Source organism: Aquarana catesbeiana, linkage group LG06 (assembly GCF_042186555.1).
Source record: "Aquarana catesbeiana isolate 2022-GZ linkage group LG06, ASM4218655v1, whole genome shotgun sequence".
Taxonomy (NCBI): Eukaryota; Metazoa; Chordata; class Amphibia; order Anura; family Ranidae; genus Aquarana; species Aquarana catesbeiana.
In genome coordinates this window covers 119,573,662-119,596,982 of record NC_133329.1, presented here as the reverse complement: position 1 = coordinate 119,596,982, position 23,321 = coordinate 119,573,662, and the positions used below count along the sequence as shown (strand labels likewise).

The 23,321-nt window shown below is 41.3% G+C and overlaps 1 protein-coding gene across 1 annotated transcript in view; it reads right to left on the bottom strand.

Moving 5' to 3' along the window:
- Positions 1-23,321, bottom strand: part of MAD1L1 (mitotic arrest deficient 1 like 1) — a 1,251,441-nt gene that overhangs the window by 431,178 nt on the left and 796,942 nt on the right. Inside the window, exon 16 of the mRNA XM_073636726.1 lies at positions 3,833-4,046. Coding sequence (XP_073492827.1) covers positions 3,833-4,046 — 214 coding nt within the window. The remainder of the gene's footprint in view (positions 1-3,832; positions 4,047-23,321) is intronic.

Sequence of the window (23,321 nt, the reverse complement as noted above, 5' to 3'; positions counted from 1 at the left end):
GCTTCACCTAAAACATCCAAATCAAGTAGGCTTTACCCTGGGAAGTCAAGATCCCGACACTACCCGTAAAATATTCAATCTACTACAATACTCTGAATCCACAAAGCTACCCACTCTCTTCAGAGCTCTCAACACCAAAAAGATATTTGATAGAATCCACTGGAGATATCTCCAACACACATTACTAAAGTTTGGATTCAGCGGTAATATTCTATCAGCAGTTATGGTCCTATATACAACCTGATCAGCTCTGGTCTTTGCAGATGGCATACTTTCTAACAAGTTCAACATCACAAATGGTGGAAGACAAGGGTGTCCCATATCCCCACTGATTTTTACCCTATTAATGGAGCCATTGGCACAAAAAATGCGAGACAAGGTCTCCATATCAGGCATATCCATCTCAAACAAAACCTACAAAATTACACCGTTTGCAGATTATATTATTTTAACTTTACTAGATCCGGCTTCTTCCCTACCAGAGGTATATGAACTAATATAACTGTTCAATACGTTGTCTTATAATAAGATAATAAAATTCAAATATAACATTCATTGTCTAATGGTCAACAGAGCCACTTACAAGCAAAATTACCTTTTAAATTGGTGGCGTCCTCAATGCCTTACCTAGGAATCCCCTTAACATCCCCCACAAATAATCTTTACTCTCAGAATTACATCCTGTTCTTGGCCACATACAAACAAGATCTGCAAAGGCTTAGTTAACACTAGCTTTTCTTGGGTAGGAAGATCAGCTGCCCTCATGATAGTCCTACCCAAACTGTTATGTATCATATCTATAGAGCCCTACCTATTTATGTCCTCCTCCTCCACCTCTAACAAGTGTTTTTTTTAGCTCTTATGTTTGGGCACATTATAAAACCAAGATGTCACGTTGCCCCCTTGATCCACCACAAACACGTGGAAGGAATGCGTTTCCCAGACTCAAAAAAATTATCATGCAGCTGTGATCTTAGCCCAACTTAAACACTGGCTCAGTCCTGCAAACAACAAGCAATAGAGAGATATCAAACAGTGTTTTGTGAGACTTAAGTACCCTTCTATATGATTACTTTATCACAACTAAATGTTTTAAATCAATTTCTTGTGAAAAAAAAAATGTTTTAAATCAACCCATTCATTTATTAAAGCAATGTTATCGGTATGGAAGCACTTTACTAGTGCTCACACAAATGCCCTCTCTGATGTATCTGCCCCTATTCCATTGGCAAGCTTTGATTTCTTATTACCTTACTTCTCTGGTGCTCCTTGGATATCAATTAAACATACTCCCCTTGCATATCTATTTCATCATACTGTTTTTCCCTTGTTTGTAGAACTCCAGAAAACGTATGCTATACCTCCGCAAGGTCTGTTTGGTCACAGACAGATAACCTCCTACTAAAATTCCATCCCAATTTTACGCATATCAAAAAACGTCTGATACTTCTAGACATCAGATAAGCCCAACACAAAGGTCTTAATGCTACTCTATGACCTTTAAGAGTCTAAAGATATATTTGTAAAGCAACCAGCTCTTCAGAAATGGGAATGGGACCTAAATGAGTCTTTCACAGACAACCAATGGTGTCAGGCCATATATTACAATTAAATGTACCAACTCTTGGGAGCTAGCCAAAAAACTGCATCACAGATGGTATCTTACCCCTGTACAGCTAGTAGAATTTACTAATCTTGATAATAACAAATACTGCTTGAGGCTGTGAACAAATAGGATTCCTACTACACGTTCTATGGGAATGCCCACTCTTACGCAGCTTTTGGAATAAAGTATTCACACTGATCTCTGACATCTTGGATGCCTAATGACCCCATCTCCAGCCCTGGCTATCCTTTAGAAATTGATACATTCCCACATAGAGCCAGAATTATGGTTGTGCACATGCTATCGTCAGCTTGACTAATGATTATGCGCGAATGGAGACGGAACTTAAGGCCAAACGTTACAGATGTCAAACTACAAGTGAACTTAGCTAAAGGTTACGAAGAGTACTTAGTGATTCAGTATAATTCCTTTAAAAAATTCCAGAAAACTTGGACCACTCAGCGTTCATCTTAACGGTTCTCTATAGATAATAGTAATATAATTGAATGGTACTTTTTCGTGGTCTCTGATGTTGTATTTTATTGACTATTGTCAATAGCATTACTCAACCAACTCATTGATACACATGTTTGGTCTTGTTCTTAAAAGTTCTTCAATGGTGAACCTGTTATTCTATGTAACACAAATTCTTTAAAAATGATGCTAAGCTTACAGGTCTTTGATTACTTAGGGGAAGATTTACTAAAACTGGGGCACACAGAATTTGGTGCAGCTGTGCATAGCAACCAATCAACTTTCAACTTAAGCTTGTTCTATCAAGCTTTGAGAATAAACCTAGAAGTTGATTGTTTACCAGATTCTGTAATCAACAGTTTTAGTAAATCTCCCCCATAGTGACAACCACATTTTAAATATAGGCACCGCATTGGCCTTGTGTTAATTGATTGATACCATGCCATTAATTGTATGGTCTCTAAGATTTAGAGGGGGAGAGTCTTTGACACCCAAATAGATGAGAGGAAGAGATTTTCCCAAAGATGACAGATAGCAAAAAAAAAAAAAAAAAAAAAAAAGGAGGAAGTTGACAGCGGTTCTAACTCTTCCACGCTTTTTTCCCCCAAAACTAAAACAATGTGGCTCGAGCTGGGCATTATTTGCACAATATACTTTTGTTTTAGGATTTTTCTTTTTATTTTAATTCAATGTATATGTTTGGGGATATTTATTAATAATATAGTGTTATTTATTTTGTGTTATGCTGTGTGCTGTTTGTTGTGGATGTCATTTTTTTTTTTACATTTTATAAAATGTTCAGCAACTAATTGTTTTGATGTAAATGTGAGGCAAGGTATTGGAGGTATTGGAAACATTCTAACGTTCTCACATCATTAATACAGATGCTGAAGCAGCTGCCAAAAGTAAGATGATGGATTATTTCCCAGTAAAACTAATGCCACCAGAACATTTGCTTAAATGATTCATTTGTTTATTTGTGCATTACATGTTTGGTCTTAAAAGAATGAGTGGATGCAATACAGTTTCAAAGATGTACAAATGTTTGCTCTGCTGTGACTGTAGCTCTGTAGGGAGTCTAGAATAATTTCTAAAACAGAACTTAAAGAAGGACCCCATCCAACATCACTAAGTCTGTATTTGGTGAAAAGGCAAGAGGGCCTTCTTTGTATATAGTAGTAAATACATTTAAGATGAGCATGAAAATTTGCTAAGTTATAGGGAACATCTAGAAATGTGCCTTTTGTCTTGCATTCCTCCTCAGATATAGCAGTGCACTTTTCTGGAATGTGAGTGTGCCAAAGCACTCCTATACCTACAGCCTCATAGCTCAAACTCTGTAGTGTGAGATCTAAAGCACTGCTGCCTCTTACCTCTGGTCTGAGCTTCTGGTCTCAGGAGATTTAGAAGCAGATTTGGTGATGGCAATACTAAATACTGTACTGCTTACTGTTCTCCGTGCTGGAGGCTCTGACAAACCCCTGCCTTTACCAACATGACCAGCTCTACAAAGAGACAGTGCAAACAAAGGCATGGTGAGTCAGTAATGTGGAAAGGATCAGCTGCAAGGAAACCACGGGCAATGCTGGTGACCAGCCTTTTGCTCTTTGCTTGCTTTATTTTGGGAACAGCTGCCAGGTCAGTACATTTAGTTAAAATCCTTTAAACACATTCTTTTATCCAAGCGTGAAGATAATGCAAAGAGTATGGAAGTAGAAAGTACACATTGAGTGACAAAATATTGTCACTTACCTGCAACTTCTTGTGAAGATGACTGAATGCTCCCTGCAGCCTCCAGTTTGACAGGGACAGGGGATCCTCCTTCCAATATCTTAACAAGCTCTCTCAGCTTACTGCACTCATCTTGCAGTTGCTGCACTTCCTCTTTATGACGTTGCTTCTCAGCTTTCTGAGCTGGATTGATGTTCAGATGAACAACCTTTACTTCGGCTGGATCATACGAACCCTAAAGCACACAAAAAAAAAAAAAAAAAAAAAAAAAATGAAGGGGGTCATGTATTAACCACTTCAGCTTCGGAAGATTTTACCCCTTTCATGACCAGGCCATGTTTTGCTATTTACCACTGCGCTACTTTAACTGCGGTCATGCAACACTGTACCGACACAAAATTTACATAATTTGTTTCCCCACAAAGAGCTTTCTTTTTGGTGGTAATTAATCACCACTGGGTTCTTAATCATTTACTATATAAACAAAAAGACCGAAAATGTTAAAAAAAAAAAAAAAACAACAATATTTTTCACTTTCTGACATGAAACATATCCAATGAAACACAAAAACACATTTCTTAAAAAACTGAGGCCAAAATGCATTCTGCTACATGTCTTAATTTATATTGATTGGTTTTGTAAAAGTCACAGCGTCTACAAATGATAATATATATATATATATATATATATATATATATATATATATATATATATATAGGAATTTTTTTTTTTTTTAACTAGTAATGGCGGTGATCTGCGACTTATAATAGGACTGCGATAATACTGCAGCGATCTGACACTTTGTGGAAACTGACTGACATAACCAGTGACACTAATAATATACGCTGTCACTGCGCTGATACTGGCTGGGAAGGGGTTAACATCTAGGGCAATCATAGGGTTAACTGTGTGCAGAGCAATGTTTATGGTGTACTGTTTTTACTAAGCAACGTGCTGGCTTTTACTTCCTGCTTTGCAGGGAGAAAAAAAAAACACATCACTGCTGTCTGTAGAAAGCCCAGTGTTTACCAACACAGGGCTCTCTTCTATCATTTGCTAAGCTGGTCAGCGGGTTCTGGCCATAAATTATTTGCAGGGACCCACCAGGGTTGCAAATCACATATATTTACACAATCCTGCACAGTTATGTTGCACTATAGCAGTAAAGCTACAAGAGGCAGTTGGCAAGTGGTTAAGAATAGTAAATAAAACAATGTTGTTCCTAATAGTAGAAAGATTGAAGATACATTCATGTATCAAGGAGGTTACAAATCGCATGGACGATATAATGGTTAATTAAAATATACTGCTATCCTTTCAGACACCCATGATAAATTCCTTCCGGTTTGGCAACCATGGGTTGAATATATTAAACCTTCTAGATTTGACATTACTCTTCTCTTGATTTAATGTGCTCCTAGGAGTTCCCCAATGCGAGGACCCCCCTTTTCACCCCCCTCTCCTCTCCTATTCTTAAACCCTACCTCTTCCTTCTTCTCCCTTTCTTTAGTCTTATTTCTCTTTTTTTTTTCCTTTTAGGTCCTTCAGGCCACCAGGCATAAGCCTGGATGAGATGCTTACATGACTAGCTTTCTAGTGCTGTTTAAAGATATGCTCTCATTAATATAGACTTTTAGAATATCTGTTTAGTAGTGGACAACACCCCACTTGATACGCGGACACTTTATATCTATACTGTAAGTAATGTCTCCCAGAATAGTGAAGTTACAGAATGTGATTTTCCCCTTCTGGATGTTACGTGTGGCCTATTTTGGAATTTCTGGGACTTGAGCATCTCTATTCACTTTATGTATTTTTTTCTCTCCATCAGAGGCGGCACCAGGTGGGTGCTTGGGTGTGCTGAAGCTCCTCCAAAAAATCTTCAAGCACCCTCATAGCACCCCCAAAATTTCCACAGAGGTATAACAGTACAATCACAAGATTTTAAACAACTTATTTGTTACCTGCTGTGAATCCTGTCTGCAAGAGGCTAGGGACTCTTTTGTAAAGTGGAGGGATACAGCCGAATAAGCCGCTAATGAACAGTTAGACCCGGCAGGGGCTGGGTGGTGAGGAGCCTGCATCAGTGGCGGATTGATCCAGTGCTGGTCTCCTGCATTTGCCGCCAAAAGAAGAATTCGGATGGAAGCAGCAGAGAGAGCCCAGCCCTGTGCAGTGCCCCAGAAAACCTGGAGGAATCAGGTATTCTAAGGAGAGAGGAGGAGAGAAGCTGTGTTTACTTATATGGTGGGGGGAGGAGTGAGGGAGCATAACGGAGCTGCTGCACTCAGTGCATTGCAGTCTGCAAGGCTTACTGAGCCTGCCAGTGTCAGAGGATAAGAGGGGTGTGTGTGTCACATGGTGTGGTCCGAGGAGGAAGGCTTAGGAGGAGGGAGGCTGATCACTGCTGTAGGCATTGTTCTGTTTTTATTGTAGCTGCTGAGCCTGGAAGGGAGGGGGGCTTTCCAGTCCTCTGATCTATAGCAGCATGCTGCATTACACTGATTGAGGGGCATGCCTGATCTGGACTGAGCAGTGGACACTGAGCCCTGTTTCACACTTGTGCGGTGCGAATTGAAGCTCAGGTTTCACTGGGGAGATAAAAATCTCCTGTTCAAAGAATTCATTGCGTTTTTGCTCAGTATCAGAGAGCAGGGAGAGGGGGAGGGAGGGGGGGGGAGAGGGGGAGATGTAGTGAGGAGAAGTAGAAATTCCTTGTTCAGAACGCAATGCATCTGCGAATCAGATGCGTTCCCATAGGAGATAATAGGCTTGTAGTTCGCACCGCAATGCCCAAAAAACGCACACGTTTTTTGTGCAATGCGCAGTGCGAATGCAACGCACATATGTGAACCAGATGCATTCATATGAATGTATTTTAAAATGTCCTGCGAATTAGATGCGGTGTAAGCCGCATCTAATTCGCATAGGTGTGAACCCGGGCTGAGGGAAATCCTCTGATATCAGCCCTCTCATTGGGCTTGGAGACATGTACTGCAAACATTAGAATGCCACACAGATCAGGAGTGCCTGTGCCTGCTACTTACAGTGCCCAAATGATAATCAGGTGTCCCCATAACAGTGCACCATTGGACTATGGGGTCACTGTTGTGCTGTGGGTACTGTGTATGGGGTCAGCGTTGTGCTGTGGGCACTGTGTATGGGGTCAGCGTTGTGCTGTGGGCACTGTGTATGGGGTCAGCGTTGTGCTGTGGGCACTGTGTATGGGGTCACCATTGTGCTGTGGGCACTGTGTATGGGGTCACCATTGTGCTGTGGGCACTGTGTATGGGGTCACCGTTGTGCTGTGGGCACTGTGTATGGGGTCACCGTTGTGCTGTGGGCACTGTGTATGGGGTCACCGTTGTGCTGTGGGCACTGTGTATGGCGTCACCCTCCTGCTGTGGGCACTGTGTATGGGGTCACCCTCCTGCTGTGGGCACTGTGTATGGGGTCACCCTCCTGCTGTGGGCACTGTGTATGGGGTCACTGTTGTGCTCTGGGCACTGTGTATGGGGTCTAGGGCTGAAACAACTAATCGATTATGAAATTAATCCATTACTATTTTCATAATCGATTAATTGGCCAGTAACATAATGGGGTTAAAAAAACTAAAATGAGCCACTTATAGTACAAAAAGAGCAAATAATCGCTACTGTAGATGTTACTTTCACAGTTCTACAGTAAAAAAATGAACCCCTTACAGTAGTGATTATCTGCTTTTTTTTTTTGTACTATAAAGGGCTGATTTTAATTTTTTTAACCCCATTATGTTACTAAACGTCTTAGACCTGGTTCACATCTATGTGTCTTTTTGGTGTTATTTGGTGCTTATTATCCTTTGGTGCCTATTATCTCCTATGCTACAGTTCATTTATATGGTTTCCCATTGGACACGTTCACATCTATGCTTTTTTCAGCCACTGCATATTTGGAAAGGGTCAGGGACTTTTTTTAATGCAAACCGGTGCTTTTTTGGTTCAATATACTTCAATGGAGAAGCTGCAGAAAAGCATGTAATGCATTTTTGCAGCAATTTGTGCTTTTTAATCTGCCCAACAACAAATTGGCCAAAAAAAAAGCAAAAACACAAGTCGCAGCAAAATCACGTGCGCTAAAATCAAAACGCACAGCAAAGAGCACTGTAGAAACAGATCAAAAGCAAACTACATAGGTGTGTACCGAGCCTTATGCTGGCCACACGGATCAATTTTTTTCAGACGAGAATATTCAGACGAAAAATCTTTGTACATTCGCTGAATGAAAGAATGTTGTTTGAAATTTTCACTTGTTTTTAACATTCTGTTTTTAAAATGAATGTCATTTCTGAACGAAAACCACATACACTGTCTGAAAATTCCTTTGATTATTTCCAAATTTTCCCATCACTGTGGTTGAAATTGAACGTTGATTTGACCCCACTAACGATTAGAAAATCGAACGAACGTTCTTAAATTAAATTTTTTTTTAAGGAAGACATTGTTTTTTTTTTTAAATAAAAAAAATTTGATCTCTGAATCTGATATTTACCAGATTCACCCTTTAATAGTATGTACAGTATATCTCCTCTAATAGTATATACAGTATATCTCTCCTCTAATAGTATATACAGTATATCTCCTGTAATAGTATATACAGTATATCTCTCTTCTGTCTGTTATTCTCAGAGTGGATTCGATATTTTGCTCCCAACCATATAGTTGGTTATTTACCACTGCATATAGGTTTTTAAAAATAAATTGCCTTTTTTTAAAACTATACATATTAATTAAATTATACACCACATTTTTTTTTTTTTTTTTAAGGTTATTAACCGATTAATCGAAACAATCGGCCAACTAATCGATTATGAAAATAATCGTTAGTTGCAGCCCTAATGGGGTCACCCTCCTGCTGTGGGCACCGTGTATGGGGTCACCCTCCTGCTGTGGGCACCGTGTATGGGGTCACGGTTGTGCTGTGGGCACCGTGTATGGGGTCACTCTCCTGCTAAGGGCACTGTGTATGGGGTCACCGTTGTGCTGTGGGTATTGTGTATGGGGTCACTATTGTGTTGTGGACACTATGTATGGGGTCACCCTCCTGCTGTGGAAACTGTGTATGGGGTCACCCTCCTGCTGTGGGCCCTCTAAAAGGGGGCACTCTCTCTATGGGGTCACTCTCTTCCTCTTTGCACTCTAAGGGCTCACTCCTAATCTGGGCACTCTAAGGGGTCACTCCTGCTCTGCACTGTATGCTGTGTACTGCTCACTGACCTCCACTGTATGTTGCTCACTGTTGTGCTGTGCTGGGTGTTCTGGCTGGCCTTAACATGTACTAGGGGTTGTCATTGCTGGCCCTTATACATGCTGGGGTTTATCATCACTGGTTCCTTTTGGGCTTGTTTTACTCCCACAGTCAATTATGTGTGCCCAAAGGTCCTATTTTATCTATACAATGGGAGAGACAATGAAAAAACACACTCTTTGGCTACACCCACTTTTGACCACGCCCACAAGAGGGCGGCGCGTGCCGCATTAGCACCACCACAGCACACCCAAAAAAAATATGTCTGGAGCCGCCCCTGCTCTCCATATTATCTTTGTATTGTTCAATGTTTAGTTATGATGTATCCAAAATGTCAAGAAGTACTGTTGATATGGACATTAATAAAACTCTTTGTAAAAGACAGATTGAAGATACATTGAATATTTTTAACTACTTTTGCAAATTGGTGCAGCAACGCAAAATTGGTGTCGCACCGATTGGAACAGTGCCACTGCTGCCAATAGGCTGCGACTTGTCATGCGATTTGATCTCTTAATCGTATGACAAATCGCTCCGATATGATCCTAGGCTCAAAAGTAATTCTCAATGTTTTTTTTCTGTAACTTTCCTTAAAATTCTTACAGGATATCAACACTCAATCTGTCACCACTCGTCACCTTGTCACATACAATCTCAAAAAATTATTTTAAGCAGCTATTCTGATGCTCACTTCACAGGCATGTTCCAGGTTGTTGCCATCAGAATGCCCTCTCTGTGTAAAATTTGTGAAGTGGCTGCAGGCTATAAGTAGCACCAATATGCAACAATAAATAAAAAAATGTGCAAAAAACTAAAAAAAAAAAAGTCAATACCTTATGATACATTGTCTTAGCAAACTACAGTAAATGCACTTCAGTTAGGGTTGACATGTATGTTAGGTAAAGAAATGGTATCATATGCACTGTTGCCTGCTGCTTGGTATCCGTTTGCTCGGGTACCAATGCTTTCATATGAAGATTAGGAATGGGCTCGGGATCCCACCAGGAAGCCGACACTGCACACGGCTAATCACAGGCAGTGAGACAATTCCCAATCTGTGCAGCTGCAGAAATCAGGAAATGTCTCACTGCCTGTGATTAGCCGTGTGCAGTGTCGGCTTCCTGGCATGATCAGGCAAGTGGGATCCTGAACACGCCCAAGCCCATCTCTGAGGATTGGCAGTTATTGGTATTAACTGGAGGCTTTCACCGAGCTGCTTTTTTACATTCCCAGCAAGGGAGCAAGAAGACGAGTATACAATTCTGAACATTGACCTATTGTTTTGTCGCAAAGTACAGGTATTTTTTTTTTGACAACCCACAACCACTGCATGCGACTGGCTGCTGTACAGCAAAGTCTTGTCAATTAGGAAAGTCCAGAGTTCCTGATCATGTGATCTCAGCTATCGCCTCCTTAGCACTGACTGCAACCCTAGGTCTGTGTCTGAAAGTGATACTAAAGTCTTGTTTTTTTTTTTTTTAGTTAAAAACAACCAACATGTTATACTTACATGGCCTGTGCAGTGGTTTTGCACAGAGCAGCCCGGATCCTCCTCTTCTTGAGTTCCTCTTGAGTGCTCCTGGCCCCTCCCTTTTGTTTGCGATGGGGGGCACCCAAGCTGAGCCACAGCTCCCTTTGTCCATTCAGACACAGAGCCGCGACCCGGGCTCACCCACTTTCTCTTCTCATTGGCTGACTGACTTTGATTGACAGCAACGGGAGCCAGTGGCGACCACACTACTGTCTCTGCCAATGAGGAGGGGTGTCCTGGGCCGCCGAGCACTCCTACAATATCGCTGGATCTAGATGGGGCTCAGGTATTAGGGGGGCCGAGAGGGGCTGCTGCACACACACGGCTTTTTATCTTAATACATAGAACGCATTAGGATTAAAAGCCTTCTGCCTTTACAATCACTTTTAATCTCAGGGGATGTCAGAGAGCTTGAGGGAAATTAATCCAGAAAGAAATACCTTTCTGTGCAGCCTAAAGGTACTCTAAGATGGACAGTGATTCTAGCAATCCTCATATTGAAAAATATTGTGTTAGATTAGATTATTTCTAATCTATAATCCGCATCTTTTTAACAAACCGAAAGCAGAATATATCGGTTTTGTTTTTTTTAGAGTTTAGTTGCAAAATTTTGGCACCCATTTAAGTTTTCAGATACAGAAGGTGTAGCTCATCTTACGTCCCTAGAAGATGTATAGATCTAGTAGCCAAACTCCACCCGCAGGAATCCAACCAGATTGAAGCACTCAGTTGTGGGTAGGGTAATTTAAAAGCACAACACTATGTGCACTAGGGGAAAGAATTAAGCAAATGACTCTTACGAAAAAGGCAGAGAGAATATTTATGGCCAGTAAGCATCTCCTACATGTTGCTGACCCTGACTTTGAAAATAAACTACACAGGAAAAAAGTTATACTAAATATATTATCTGGATTACCTGTTTAAAAAAATATATATTATCTGGTGTAAATGATGAGAAAGTGTGTCCTCAAAATGAGTCACATCACACCTAGAGAGCTGTAAATGTTCAAAGACACTAATAAAACTATAATATTCTTGCAATGCATAGCTCATATTATAAAAACAGATCTCCATGCACCTTCAAATACAACACCCTGGGAACATAGCACCCATTAATCGCTCAAGTGTAAGTATGAAAACCAATGAAGTCATTACAGGAGAAAATTAATGACTGCAGCTACTGATAAGACTTATCGAACATGAAAGCAGATAAGATACAACCGAGATTAAACCTTTGGGTTATCATAGGGTACAGGTATATAGATGTGCATGATCTGACATTCTCCATGTACTCCATACCTTGGGTGGTTAGGTTTGTTCAAACATGTTGGTACCCAAAACTATAACTCTGCCTCTTAGCCGTAAGCAGACTAATTGCTGTGACAAGGAAGGGCTGGCCCAAAGATATAATTTAAGCCTGCACGCAATAACAAGCACACTGATGGTTGAAAGACACATTATTGCTCCCGGGTTAAGACCCAAGTGACAGGAACTTTGCTCAGTTTTGCATTGTGTCATCAAAAGAGTAGGACCAAAATGTGCCCTTAGAGAGCAGTTATAGTCAAGCAGCTACATACTGTATACAGCTAAAGCAGATTTATTAAAGTGTAACTAAAGGCAAAACTTTTAGTTTTTTAAGTTTTGGATAGAGTGGAATGGGATTTGAATGTGTCAGTTTTTATTGTTTTCTGTGCCCGTTAGGGATTTTAACTCTCTCTAATTGTCCTATTTCCTGTTATCATTAAAAGCGAAATAAAATTTACAAATTTTGGGTTGACACCAGAACAGTAATAAAGGGGAAATATTCCAATGGTGACACTAGTCCTGGTGACACAAAAGGATTCCCTCACTTTGGAGGGATTTTTTCCCACTCCCTATTTTTGCCATGGAACAGGAAATGAAGGGAAATCTCCCCTATGGGACACAGATGTTATAACTCTCCATTACTCTATCAAAAGTTAGAAAAAAAAAAAAAAAGGTTTATCATGAGTAATGAACACTGGTGATCAACCTCTCCTGCTGTTATATAGATCATGGTATAAGGAAGTCACTTACACTTTTCAGAGCCTGTAACTGTTCAGGGTGTGTCATAAAATGTATCACCTTCTGTTTTCCACTGCCGTGCGCCAAAGTTGACCATCTTCCTCACAGCATTTTATTGTCCTCTAAGGCAGGACTTTGCAGGACAAAATAAGCACACCAGCTTCCCAACAAATATCCCTGACAAATTTGTTTTAAACAGTTGGCAATTATGATTTCCCTGGGACATAAGCTGTTGAAAGTGGAGCTTGCCACTGTAGGTTTTATCGTTGACCAACACAGAAGATTCTTTTTGAGGTTAGATCAACTTCAATTATGAAACAGAGAGATATGAAATCTTCAAAAGTTATAGTAAGCTGACAATTTGGGGGTTTTGTGTTAGAAAAAAACTGGGCACTACTGGTCTGGAAAACAAAGTATTTACAGCAGCTGGGCAAGAGGGTAAGCACATACAGTACATAGCATAGCAATAACTGGCACTGAACACCTTATTTCTGCACAAGGCCTGTTTGCACCGAATGTGACCAGTGAATCCAGAAGCAATGATCTGAAGAAGAGGGTAACTTTATTTAAAAGTAATCATAACAGATAGAACACTGTAACCTGACCGGATGCCCCTTAAGATTTCTGTGGCTCTATTTCCAGTTGCTAGTCAATCTCCATCCCTGGAACATAAGTCGTAACAAGCTCACAAGTGCATAAAGTGTTATTGCTCTAGTCTGAGAAATTTCAGAGTACATGTCTGGTAAACTTTATCATTTTAACAACCTCACAGGACCCAAATACACAGTTGACACAGAGCATTTACACCTTCCACTTGTAGGGAGCTGGCGGTAAGATTTATGGCAAACAACTTACCAGGCGACTAGACTTCAGCCCTCCAAATTAGACTGTAAACAGCTGTAACAAGCTAAGCTGGGCTGGATACTTCAGCAATGACAAGACCTCAGAGCTACGCTCTAATTCGAGCAGAATGGAGCCCATTGCAATGTGGAGCAGATGATTACAGGCTGGCTGAGATTTATATGTTCAGTCATAAACCAAAACAGCTACCACTAATAACAGAGAAAGTAAAGGTCGTCCTCCCAAACTATCACATAGCATGCAGAGCATAAAACAGAAACAGTTTTTTCATCTACTCACAAATGGCAACTGATAGCGTTACTAAATGCAAAAGCAATTATTTATTAGATTGCAACCTATTAATTCTTAGATAAGATGGCTGCATTTGTTTTATTTTTTTAGGCTTTCTTTCCTTGATTTTCACCTGGTAACCTGGCCAGTAAGTTTGTTGTTTCTAAAAATAACAAGGTCTCTCGCAGATGTATCAGGTACAGGGATGAGACAAGCCATTCAACACTGTCAGGGGTGCTTACACTGATCAGTTTTATTTATGTAAAACCTTTATCCCAAAAGGAAGAAAACTTTGCTGTAACTGCTTATAAAGTGTTAGCTGGAGTTTGGCTTCAGTTGGCTAGTGTATTTAAATCTGCAAGTAAATCTAACACACCCCTCCCCCGACTGCCAATGCTGCTACCCAAATATGCCCCCTGTGCTCCTTCATCCAAAGTGGGGGCACTCAAATGCAGGAGGTGTAATACTGGCAAGATTAACAGGGAAAAACAGGGGGCACGGCAGGGATGTGAGAGAGGAAAGATGTGTCCAGCTTGGGCTCCCGCCATCCATGTGTATATGCATCCTGTTTTTTTCCTGGTCATCCTGCTAAGTAAGCACTTCTCTGCTGTCTGGGGGGCTGCCCCAGTCCTCCTCATGACTGGAAAGCGCAAATCTACTAAGAAGGCAGCCGCTCAGACCTCCCAGATTCTACCGCCAATCACTCATGTGGCGGCCATCTTGCCTGTTACCTCCTTACCTCTGGCCTCTGTAGCAGTGCAGACGGACTCCTTGATGGCGGTTCTTATGATATTGTATACGGAGGGATCCTCTGCAGTTCCTCAGGCAGATCCAGAGCTGCTGGGAGAGCAGTCCACCGTGGTGATCGTGGCAGCCACTGCGGACAGTAAATCGTCCGAGGAGGGGAAGATTGATACACTGACTATAGAATGTGGGCTGATAAGGCAGGACATGGATAAGTTCAGGGGGCACATTAATGAAGCAGCGGTGGAGGAGGATGCATATCAGCGGTGGAGGATGTAAGGAAAATGTAAGCGTAGGATAGTTTTGCCTTAGCGAGGTGTGATGTGATCTGTAGAAGCAGTGTAATTGTAGATGTAGTTTAATTTCTAAGATCGAAGTGGCCCCTGGATGCCAATAGAAGTTCCCATTAGAGTAAGCATAGACAGCCACCTTATTGAGGCCTCAAAGACAACTGCTAGTCATCTTGGCTACACGGATCCGCAGGGGTCATTCGCAAGGCCCCGGGCCGGTCTACAAACTCTGATTAATATCAACAGATCTAAGGAACCTAGTTTATCTCTCATAAAAGCTAAAATATTAGCGGCAGAGAGATGAAAATAATTCCTTTTGATCGAACATGTGATGGGTTACGTGTACATGTAACTCCATATCTTTAGCATGCGTGGAATCCTAGAGAACCACACAAAATCTTTATATGGCGATTGTAGAAGGCAGGCCGTGATTGGTACTGTCGCGATCGGACTGATGCGCTGGTATCGGACATCCTATCCTATGATCCAGCAATCAGCACCATTCTGGGCCAATTCGACTCTGGTAATTTCAGAACACAAAACATCCTGTGGGTTGAGACAGGAACATCCCCCAGGGTTGATTGGCCAAGGGCTAAAGTCCAGCCCACATCCATATTTCAATAAATTGGGTAGCCTGATATATGGATATTCTTCCACAAAGCCAGTTCAAAACTGGGGAGTTCCCACATGTTCCAGTATGCTTCAACAAAAAGGATAGACTTCATTAAAGTTTATTTCTGTTTTTATCTCATTTTATTTTCATAGCAAATTGCCAAGTGTGTGTCTTTCTGTATTTTTTCTATCTTTTTTGATAACGCCTTTTTCTTTGTACATCTTTTATGTACTGCCCACTTTTGGGATATTAAATGATAAAATTAATAAGTGACTTCTGTGTACAAAGCTAGGACTCATATCTGTGGAGAGGTTGTTGTATTTTAGTGCCTCGGTCTAAGTTACGTGCCAATTGGTATGCAAGTGCACTGCATGTTGGCAGATTGCAAGCAGATTGTACGCTAACAGATCTGCCAGACGGAGATCTGTGTGTGTGGTGGCTCAGCAGACCAATCTGCGGAAAAAATTGTTGGGTGGTGGCAGGCTATCGTTTATGGTGTGTCTGGTGTGTGGGGATGGGGACAGTGGGAAGAGCAATTAACACCGGGGTTCAAGCTTGCAGGATAGCTGGAGGAACCCTAGAAGCATGTGCTAATTGCTAGACTGCTCCCCAACCCTTAGAGTGCACCAGATTGTATGTAAGATTCATATCTGCCTGTGTGGTCAGCTAGCTGGATTGAAGTTGAGTCTCCCTCTAGTGGTGGCCAAAGGTAGTGAGGGTTGTGAAAGTACCACAGCCAGTCTTACCTGCTCAGTATAAGTTCCCCCTTATTCCCTCATATACCCCTGTCTTGGAACGCACATCATGGTTAGCTAGTCGCTGTGGGCGTGCGCAATCGTGACAGAGGATACTGCTGCCTCCACTGTACGATCTGTGGTGGAACTACAGCAACAGGTGAAGATCCTTATGGCCCGTTCGGAGGACGCTGAGAATCGTCTCAGGCGCAACAATGTCCGAGTAGTTAGGCTTCCATAAGGTGAGGAGGGCCCCAACCCTGTGGTGTTTGCAGTGGCCTTTTTCAAACAGCTCCTGGGCCTGCTGGTGCGTGGCCATGTGCCTTTCTGGTTCGCCTGCTCAACTTCAGGGATAGAGATCTGATCCTAGCAGAGGCCCGCAAACACACCCTGAGCTGAAATATGAAAACACTGTAATACATCTATACCCTGATTTCTCTCCAGATCTACAGAAAAAAACAGCGTTCCTTTACAGATATCCGCAGACGCCTGAGGGAGAAGGGCCTGGTGTACAACATGCTGTAACCAAGCCGCTTGAAGGTTATCCATCATGGGTCTGCCAAATTCTTTGAGTCTCCTGCGGATGCAGCCGACTGGCTGGACTCCATTGCCTAGCGTTGTGGCCAAGTTGCATATTCTGCAAGCTTGGTGCCCGTGGATTAGGGGCTTATGTTTACTTACCTCCTTGATGGGATGGTGCTGGGAGTTGTGGTTCCTGCTGCTGAGGTTTTTCCGTTGAAGCCCTATTCTTCTACTGCGACTGCCTTCACAGATAAGGGGATTGTGCTAAAACATTCAGGACCATCCATCCGTTTACTGTGGGAATTTCAGGTACTGTTCTGGATGCTTTAAACTACCTAGACATCTTCACGACCCTCTACTGAGTGGATAAACTCTTGGAACACTCCACTACAGTTTTTTTCTGATTTGCGAATAAAGTTTCTCCTGCATTTTTTTTCCCTTTTTGCTTCTGTTCGCCTGGAGCAAACAGGGCATTGGGTTCTTAAACGGTTACTTTTTCTGACTTTTTTTCTTTTTTTTTTTCCTTTTCAATTTTTTGGGTGTTTATTTTCCATTTGTGTCTTGCTTCCAAAGCTTGCACAAATGGGTTTTCAGTTTGCCTAATACAGTATATGATGCTTAATTCCTGCTATATGATGGTCTGTGGCTCTCTGTGTCCATGTTCTTCCCCCTCAGGCCTCCCCTCTATTTTGGATTTCTCCTGTCTCCATGATACGCATTACCCTACCTAATGAGTGATCTCAAACTCCTTTCATGGAATGTTTGTGGATTAAACTCCAAATTTAAACGCTCATTGGTCCTTCAATACCTTAAATCTCAGAGTCCCCATATTGTCCTCTTGCAAGAGACATTTACTGGTAACATACTGTCCCTTAACTGGAACTGGATACAGAGAGCTATACACTCCACTCACTCCTCATATGCCAGGGGGGTAGCTATTTTCTAATTCTAAAAAGATGGCGGCATGTTCTATTGAACATGTGGTAACTGAGCCTCATGGGAGATTTGTAATAGTAGTCATGGCTGTTGAATCCCACCTACTAGCAATAGCAAATATACATGTTTCATCCCCTATCAGGAGTGAGGTGCTATACCAGGTTCTGGAAAACGTTGCCACATTTGGCACACCAAAGTTGCTCATGGCTGGTGATTTTAATAACATCCTTGATTATGCTCTGGACACCTCTAACCCGACCAGGGTGCAGAACCTGGAGCTTGGGTATTGGGCGGACTCAGCGGCTCTGGAGGAGGTCTGGCGGTGGAAACATCCAGGTGAGAGAGGTTACGTCAGTACCTCCTCCTCTCGCATTGACTTAGCGTTTGATAACCCAGCTCTATTGCCCCAGATTGCGGAAGTGTGTTACCTGGCTGGGGGGCTCTCAGATCACACCCCCTTGCAGGTAACAGTGAGCCTTAACACGGGGGGCCGTAATGGGATTTGGAGACTGCATCCGGGGTGGATGACAGAGTCCTCGGTGGAGGTTTTGGTCTCACAACTACAGGAATATTGGGAGCACAATGAGGGCTCGGAAGGGAGGCCTGTGGTGTGGGATGCGATTAAGGCATCCACTCGAGGGGTATCAGCCATTAAGGCACCAGAGCTGAGAAAAACTCAAAATCTGAAAAGTATAGATATTATAATGTATTTTTTTTATAACATATTGCATAGAAAAAAACTCTATATCCTTATTTTATCCCATGTCAAATCTTCTAAGTAAATTGATTCAAAAATGAACATGGTTTTGCCCTTAACCACAGGTTTATGTTTCAGCAGATTTAGGATTAATAAAGAGAAAAAGTCGCAGCCAGCAGGAACGGACTGCCCTGCATATCAAACTCATTTCCCAGATGAATTTGCACTGTAAGAAAAAAAAAAAAAAAAAAAAAGCCCAGATAAGACCAAATCCTAATGCATATTTATAAACTACACGGCATACAAAAATAAATCAATATTCTCTCACTAAACGTATACGGTTGGAATAACTATGAGTTTGCAACTTACAATTGGTTCACCTAACGTCTTGGCAGATCCCTGGAAGCCTCATGGTGCATACTAAAAATTCTAATTAGTTATGTGCTTGACAAGCAGAAGTCTAGAGTGCTACCTTCAACGGCTTAGAAATTTCAAAGCCGCATGCACCAATGTGAAAACTTCTAGATAAAAAGTAGAGAGTTTGTAACAAATATACAGTCATAGACATGACAAGAACTTTATAGAAGCGCCAGTTAGGGACTGATGAAAATCTTCTGCCACTTCTATATTGTTCTACGTTTAAAGGATGACAACATTTTAGGTGGTATACTACAAAGCCCTTAAAGACCATTATTACCATATTACTCTTGGTCTCTTAAGCAATTACAACCTGATGTCCCTGCCACAGTCCGAAGCATGTATACACAATCTGAAGCCACTTTGGTTAGAAGCTTTTTTTTTTAATGTTGTGGATTATGAGAGAAAATTGGAGTACCAGGAGGAAAACCACAAATACATTGGGAACACATATTCCATGCAGATGGAATCCGTTGTATTGAGTTTAGAACCCAAGTAAGTACACTGCTAGTCTTTTAGCTACCATGTGGTCCCAACTCGTATATTTGGGAACAACATGATAAAATTGAAGATTGATGTATTCAATAACCACTGCAATTCTAATCTTCTTAACCTCCACTCATAAAAACCTCCACTTGTTAAAATCGTGCTATTTACTTGTATGTATCGTATGTACTTGTATGTTCTTTCTTCAAGACGGAAGTATCAGTAAGTAGGACTATCCCGTCCAAGTTACACGTATAAAGTTGTCACATGACAAATTTGCTAATAGGATTACAATAAGGGAATTTAAATAAAAAAAAAAAATCTAAGAGATTATTCTATGATAGTTTTACCCATCTTTAGCATTTAGGGCAGTGTGAATGTGCTAACAACCCTAAAGCTCAGACAAGAGTCAGTTCAGCCTTCATGGAAGCCTTACCGCCTGGCATTGTGTTGACAGGAAGAGACTACACATGAATAATAGCATACAGAGCCATCTTTAAGAGGAAAAACAGCACAATCTTAACAACTTAAAAGTACATCTGATATGACAGGAGTAAAGGGAGGGGGGGGGGGGTAGTTCCATTTATGACCTCCTTGTCATTATGCTAGTTGCCTATTTATGGAGTGTGTGAATCCACAGCAGATATTTAATCCTAAGCTGGTCATAGATGAGAAATTCAAAAGAAAATTCTTGAGAAAAGTAGGTGCTAAAAAAGTTAATTATTTTTTTTAAATCATTAGTCGGTCAAATTGATGATCGCTTTTGACTACAGTGGCAAGAAAATTCAAAGGAGCAGGATGGAAAATTTTTCTCGAACAAAGGAACAGTGTATGTGGTTTTTGTTTGGTAAAGCCCATTCCTGCCATAAACAAATTTTAAGAGCAAACAAAATCTTTTGAACGGCAAACAAGCCTTCTGAGAATTTTTGAATGAATTTTCCTAAGACTTTTATTTTGAAATTCTATCCATCTATGTTCAGCTTGACAGAGGATTCTAAGGTAGTTCTTGATAAATCATAAAGAAAGGGTTAAGGATGAGGGCACCACAGTCAACTGATGCTCCTCCAGAAACATATTTATTATTTGTTGCATTTAATAAAAGTAGCCTACACTTTTCTGGTGTTTTTGAGCCCCCTATTTTTCAGAGCTACGAGAACATGTATCTAGAAAAAACACATATTCCTGTAGCTCTGATAAAGGAGATTCTCTCAAATCTAAAAAAAATATTGACTGCTTTTACTTAAAGCGGCATTCCACCCAAAAGAGGAACTTCCACTCATTTGTCCCCCCCCGATGCCACAATTGGTACCTTTCGGGGGGGTGGGGACAGGATATCTTTGATAGGTATCCTGTTCCCATTTCCGGGAGCCAGAGAGCCATAGCCGCAGATATTGATGTCACCGCTCAGCTCCCTCCTCCTTCCCCGGTCACCGGGCCAGTAGGAGAGAAGAGCGAAATGATTCAGAACCACTTTAAGTATTTATTGGCTATTTGTACCACCTTCCTACGCTGTGATATTAAATCCTACAACTGCTTATTTGTACTCTAAAGCCTTGTAAACACGATCAGATTTTCGGACGATCGTTCGTCCGTTTTTTGTTGTATGCTAGTCTCATGTCGAAAGTGAAGAGGTTACTCGCCATACGAAAATGCTCGTATGACAGAATACAACTTCAGAAGTGACATAATGTCTAGTTTTAGTTTTGTATTCTTTCGTTTCTGAGAATGCATAGTCTTGCTCTTACAATTTGCAATTAAACGAAAATCGGACCTTGAGTTGCGTACGGCAAAAAATGTATAGTCTGCACATCCAGCTTTTGTCTAACAAAAAAACGGTATCGGCTGTCGAATGCCCCATACTAACGATCCGAAAATCGTCAGGTCTTTCATCAGATGAAATTTTACTTCCAAATTTTATATCGTGTGTACGGGCCTTTAGTCTCAACCATACATACCTCATCTATACTAACAAGAGACAGCTTTCATGAAAGCAGCTACTGAGGCCCACAAAAACAGGCGATGGTCAAGAACTTAATTCCACAAGCTCCATTTACTGCCTGGTAGCTGTCAGAACAGAATTAGCATGTTTACATATGTTCTTTATGGCTAAGGATGAGCTCCAGCATGTTCGCACAGCCTACGTGCAGAGCCTGTCAGGAAGTCGGCACTGCGCTAATCACAGGCAGTGAGACATTTCCCAATCTCTGCAGCCATGCAACGGGACAATGTCTCACTGCCTGTGATTGGCACAGTGCCGACTTCCTGGCGGGCTCTGCACATGGACTGTGCAAACACATGGGAGCTCATCCTTATTAATGGCAGCCAGTAATTTAAGAGCGTTTTGTTTTTTGTAACCATGACCAGGGACCATGTGTCTATTGTCAGCATTTGATACTTAAGTTACATTTCCTTTGTGGACTACCCAGGAAGAGGATATGGATGTATACCAACAGAAGTACACATGAACATTTCAGAAAATTCTGTCCTAGTACAGAATAACAGGATATACCACCATGCCAAGACACACAATGTACAGTAAGTGTATATATATGAACACACATATACAGACTCAAAAGTTGTGCTTTTATTGAGACATATATTTTAAATAAAAGGCATCTGCAAACACTCCAAGTCTGAGCATTGTATGACAATAACTCCTCATGTGTAGAGATGGTTTTGATTATTTGTACAGATAAGGATCAGCCTTAGAAAAGTGTACTCAGTATAAGATTTATGTGTGCATGAGAAAAGACCTTCATAGTCAGGTCCATAAATATTGGGACATCAACACAATTCTAATATTTTTGGCTCTATACACCACTACAATCGATTTGAAATGAAACAAACAAGATGTGCTTTAACTGCAGACTTTCAGCTTTAATTTGAGGGTATTTACATCCAAATCAGGTGAACGGTGTAGGAATTACAACAGTTTGTATATGTGCCTCACACTTTTTAAGGGACCAAAAGTAATGGGACAATTGGCTGCTCAGCTGTTCCATGGCCAGGTGTGTGTTATTCCCTCAATATCCCATTTACAAGGAGCAGATAAAAGGTCCAGAGTTAATTTTAAGTGTGCTATTTGCATTTGGAATCTGTTGTTGTCAACTCTCAATATGAGATCCAAAGAGCTGTCACTATCAGTGAAGCAAGCCATCATTAGGCTGAAAAAACAAAACAAACCAATCAGAGAGATAGCAAAAACATTAGGTCTGGCCAAATCAACTGTTTGGAACATCCTTAAAAAGAAAGAACTCACTGGTGAGCTCAGCAACACCAAAAGACCCAGAAGACCACAGAAAACAACTGTGGTGGATGACCGAAGAAATCTTTCCCTGGTGAAGAAAACACCCTTCACAACAGTTGGCCAGATCAAGAACACTCTCCAGGAGATAGGTGTATGTGTGTCAAAGTCAACAATCAAGAGAAGACTTCACCAGAGTAAATACAGAGGGTTCACCACAAGATGTAAACCATTGGTGAGCCTCAAAAACAGGAAAGCCAGCTTAGAGTTTGCCAAACAACATCAAAAAAGCCTTCACAGTTCTGGAACAACATCCTATGGACAGATGAGACCAAGATCAACTTGTACCAGAGTGATGGGAAGAGAAGAGTATGGAGAAGGAAAGGAACTGCTCATGATCCAAAGCATACCACCTCATCAGTGAAGCATGGTGGTGGTAGTGTCATGGCATGGGCATGTATGGCTGCCAGTGGAACTGGTTGTTTTGTATTTATTGATGATAAACAAAAGCAGCAGGATGAATTCTGAAGTGTTTTGGGCAATATTATCTGCTCATCTTCAGCAAAATGCTTCAGAACTCATTGGACAGCGCTTCACAGTGCAGATGAACAATGACCTGAAGCATACTGTGAAAGCAAAGAGTTTTTTAAGGTAAAGAAGTGGAATGTTATGCAATGGTCAAGTCAATCACCTGACCTGAATACGATTGAGCATGCATTTCACTTGCTGAAGACAAAACTGAAGGGAAAATGCCCCAAGAACAAGCAGGAACTGAAGACAGTTGCAGTAGAGGCCTGGCAGAGCATCACTAAGGATGAAACCCAGCGTCTGGTGTC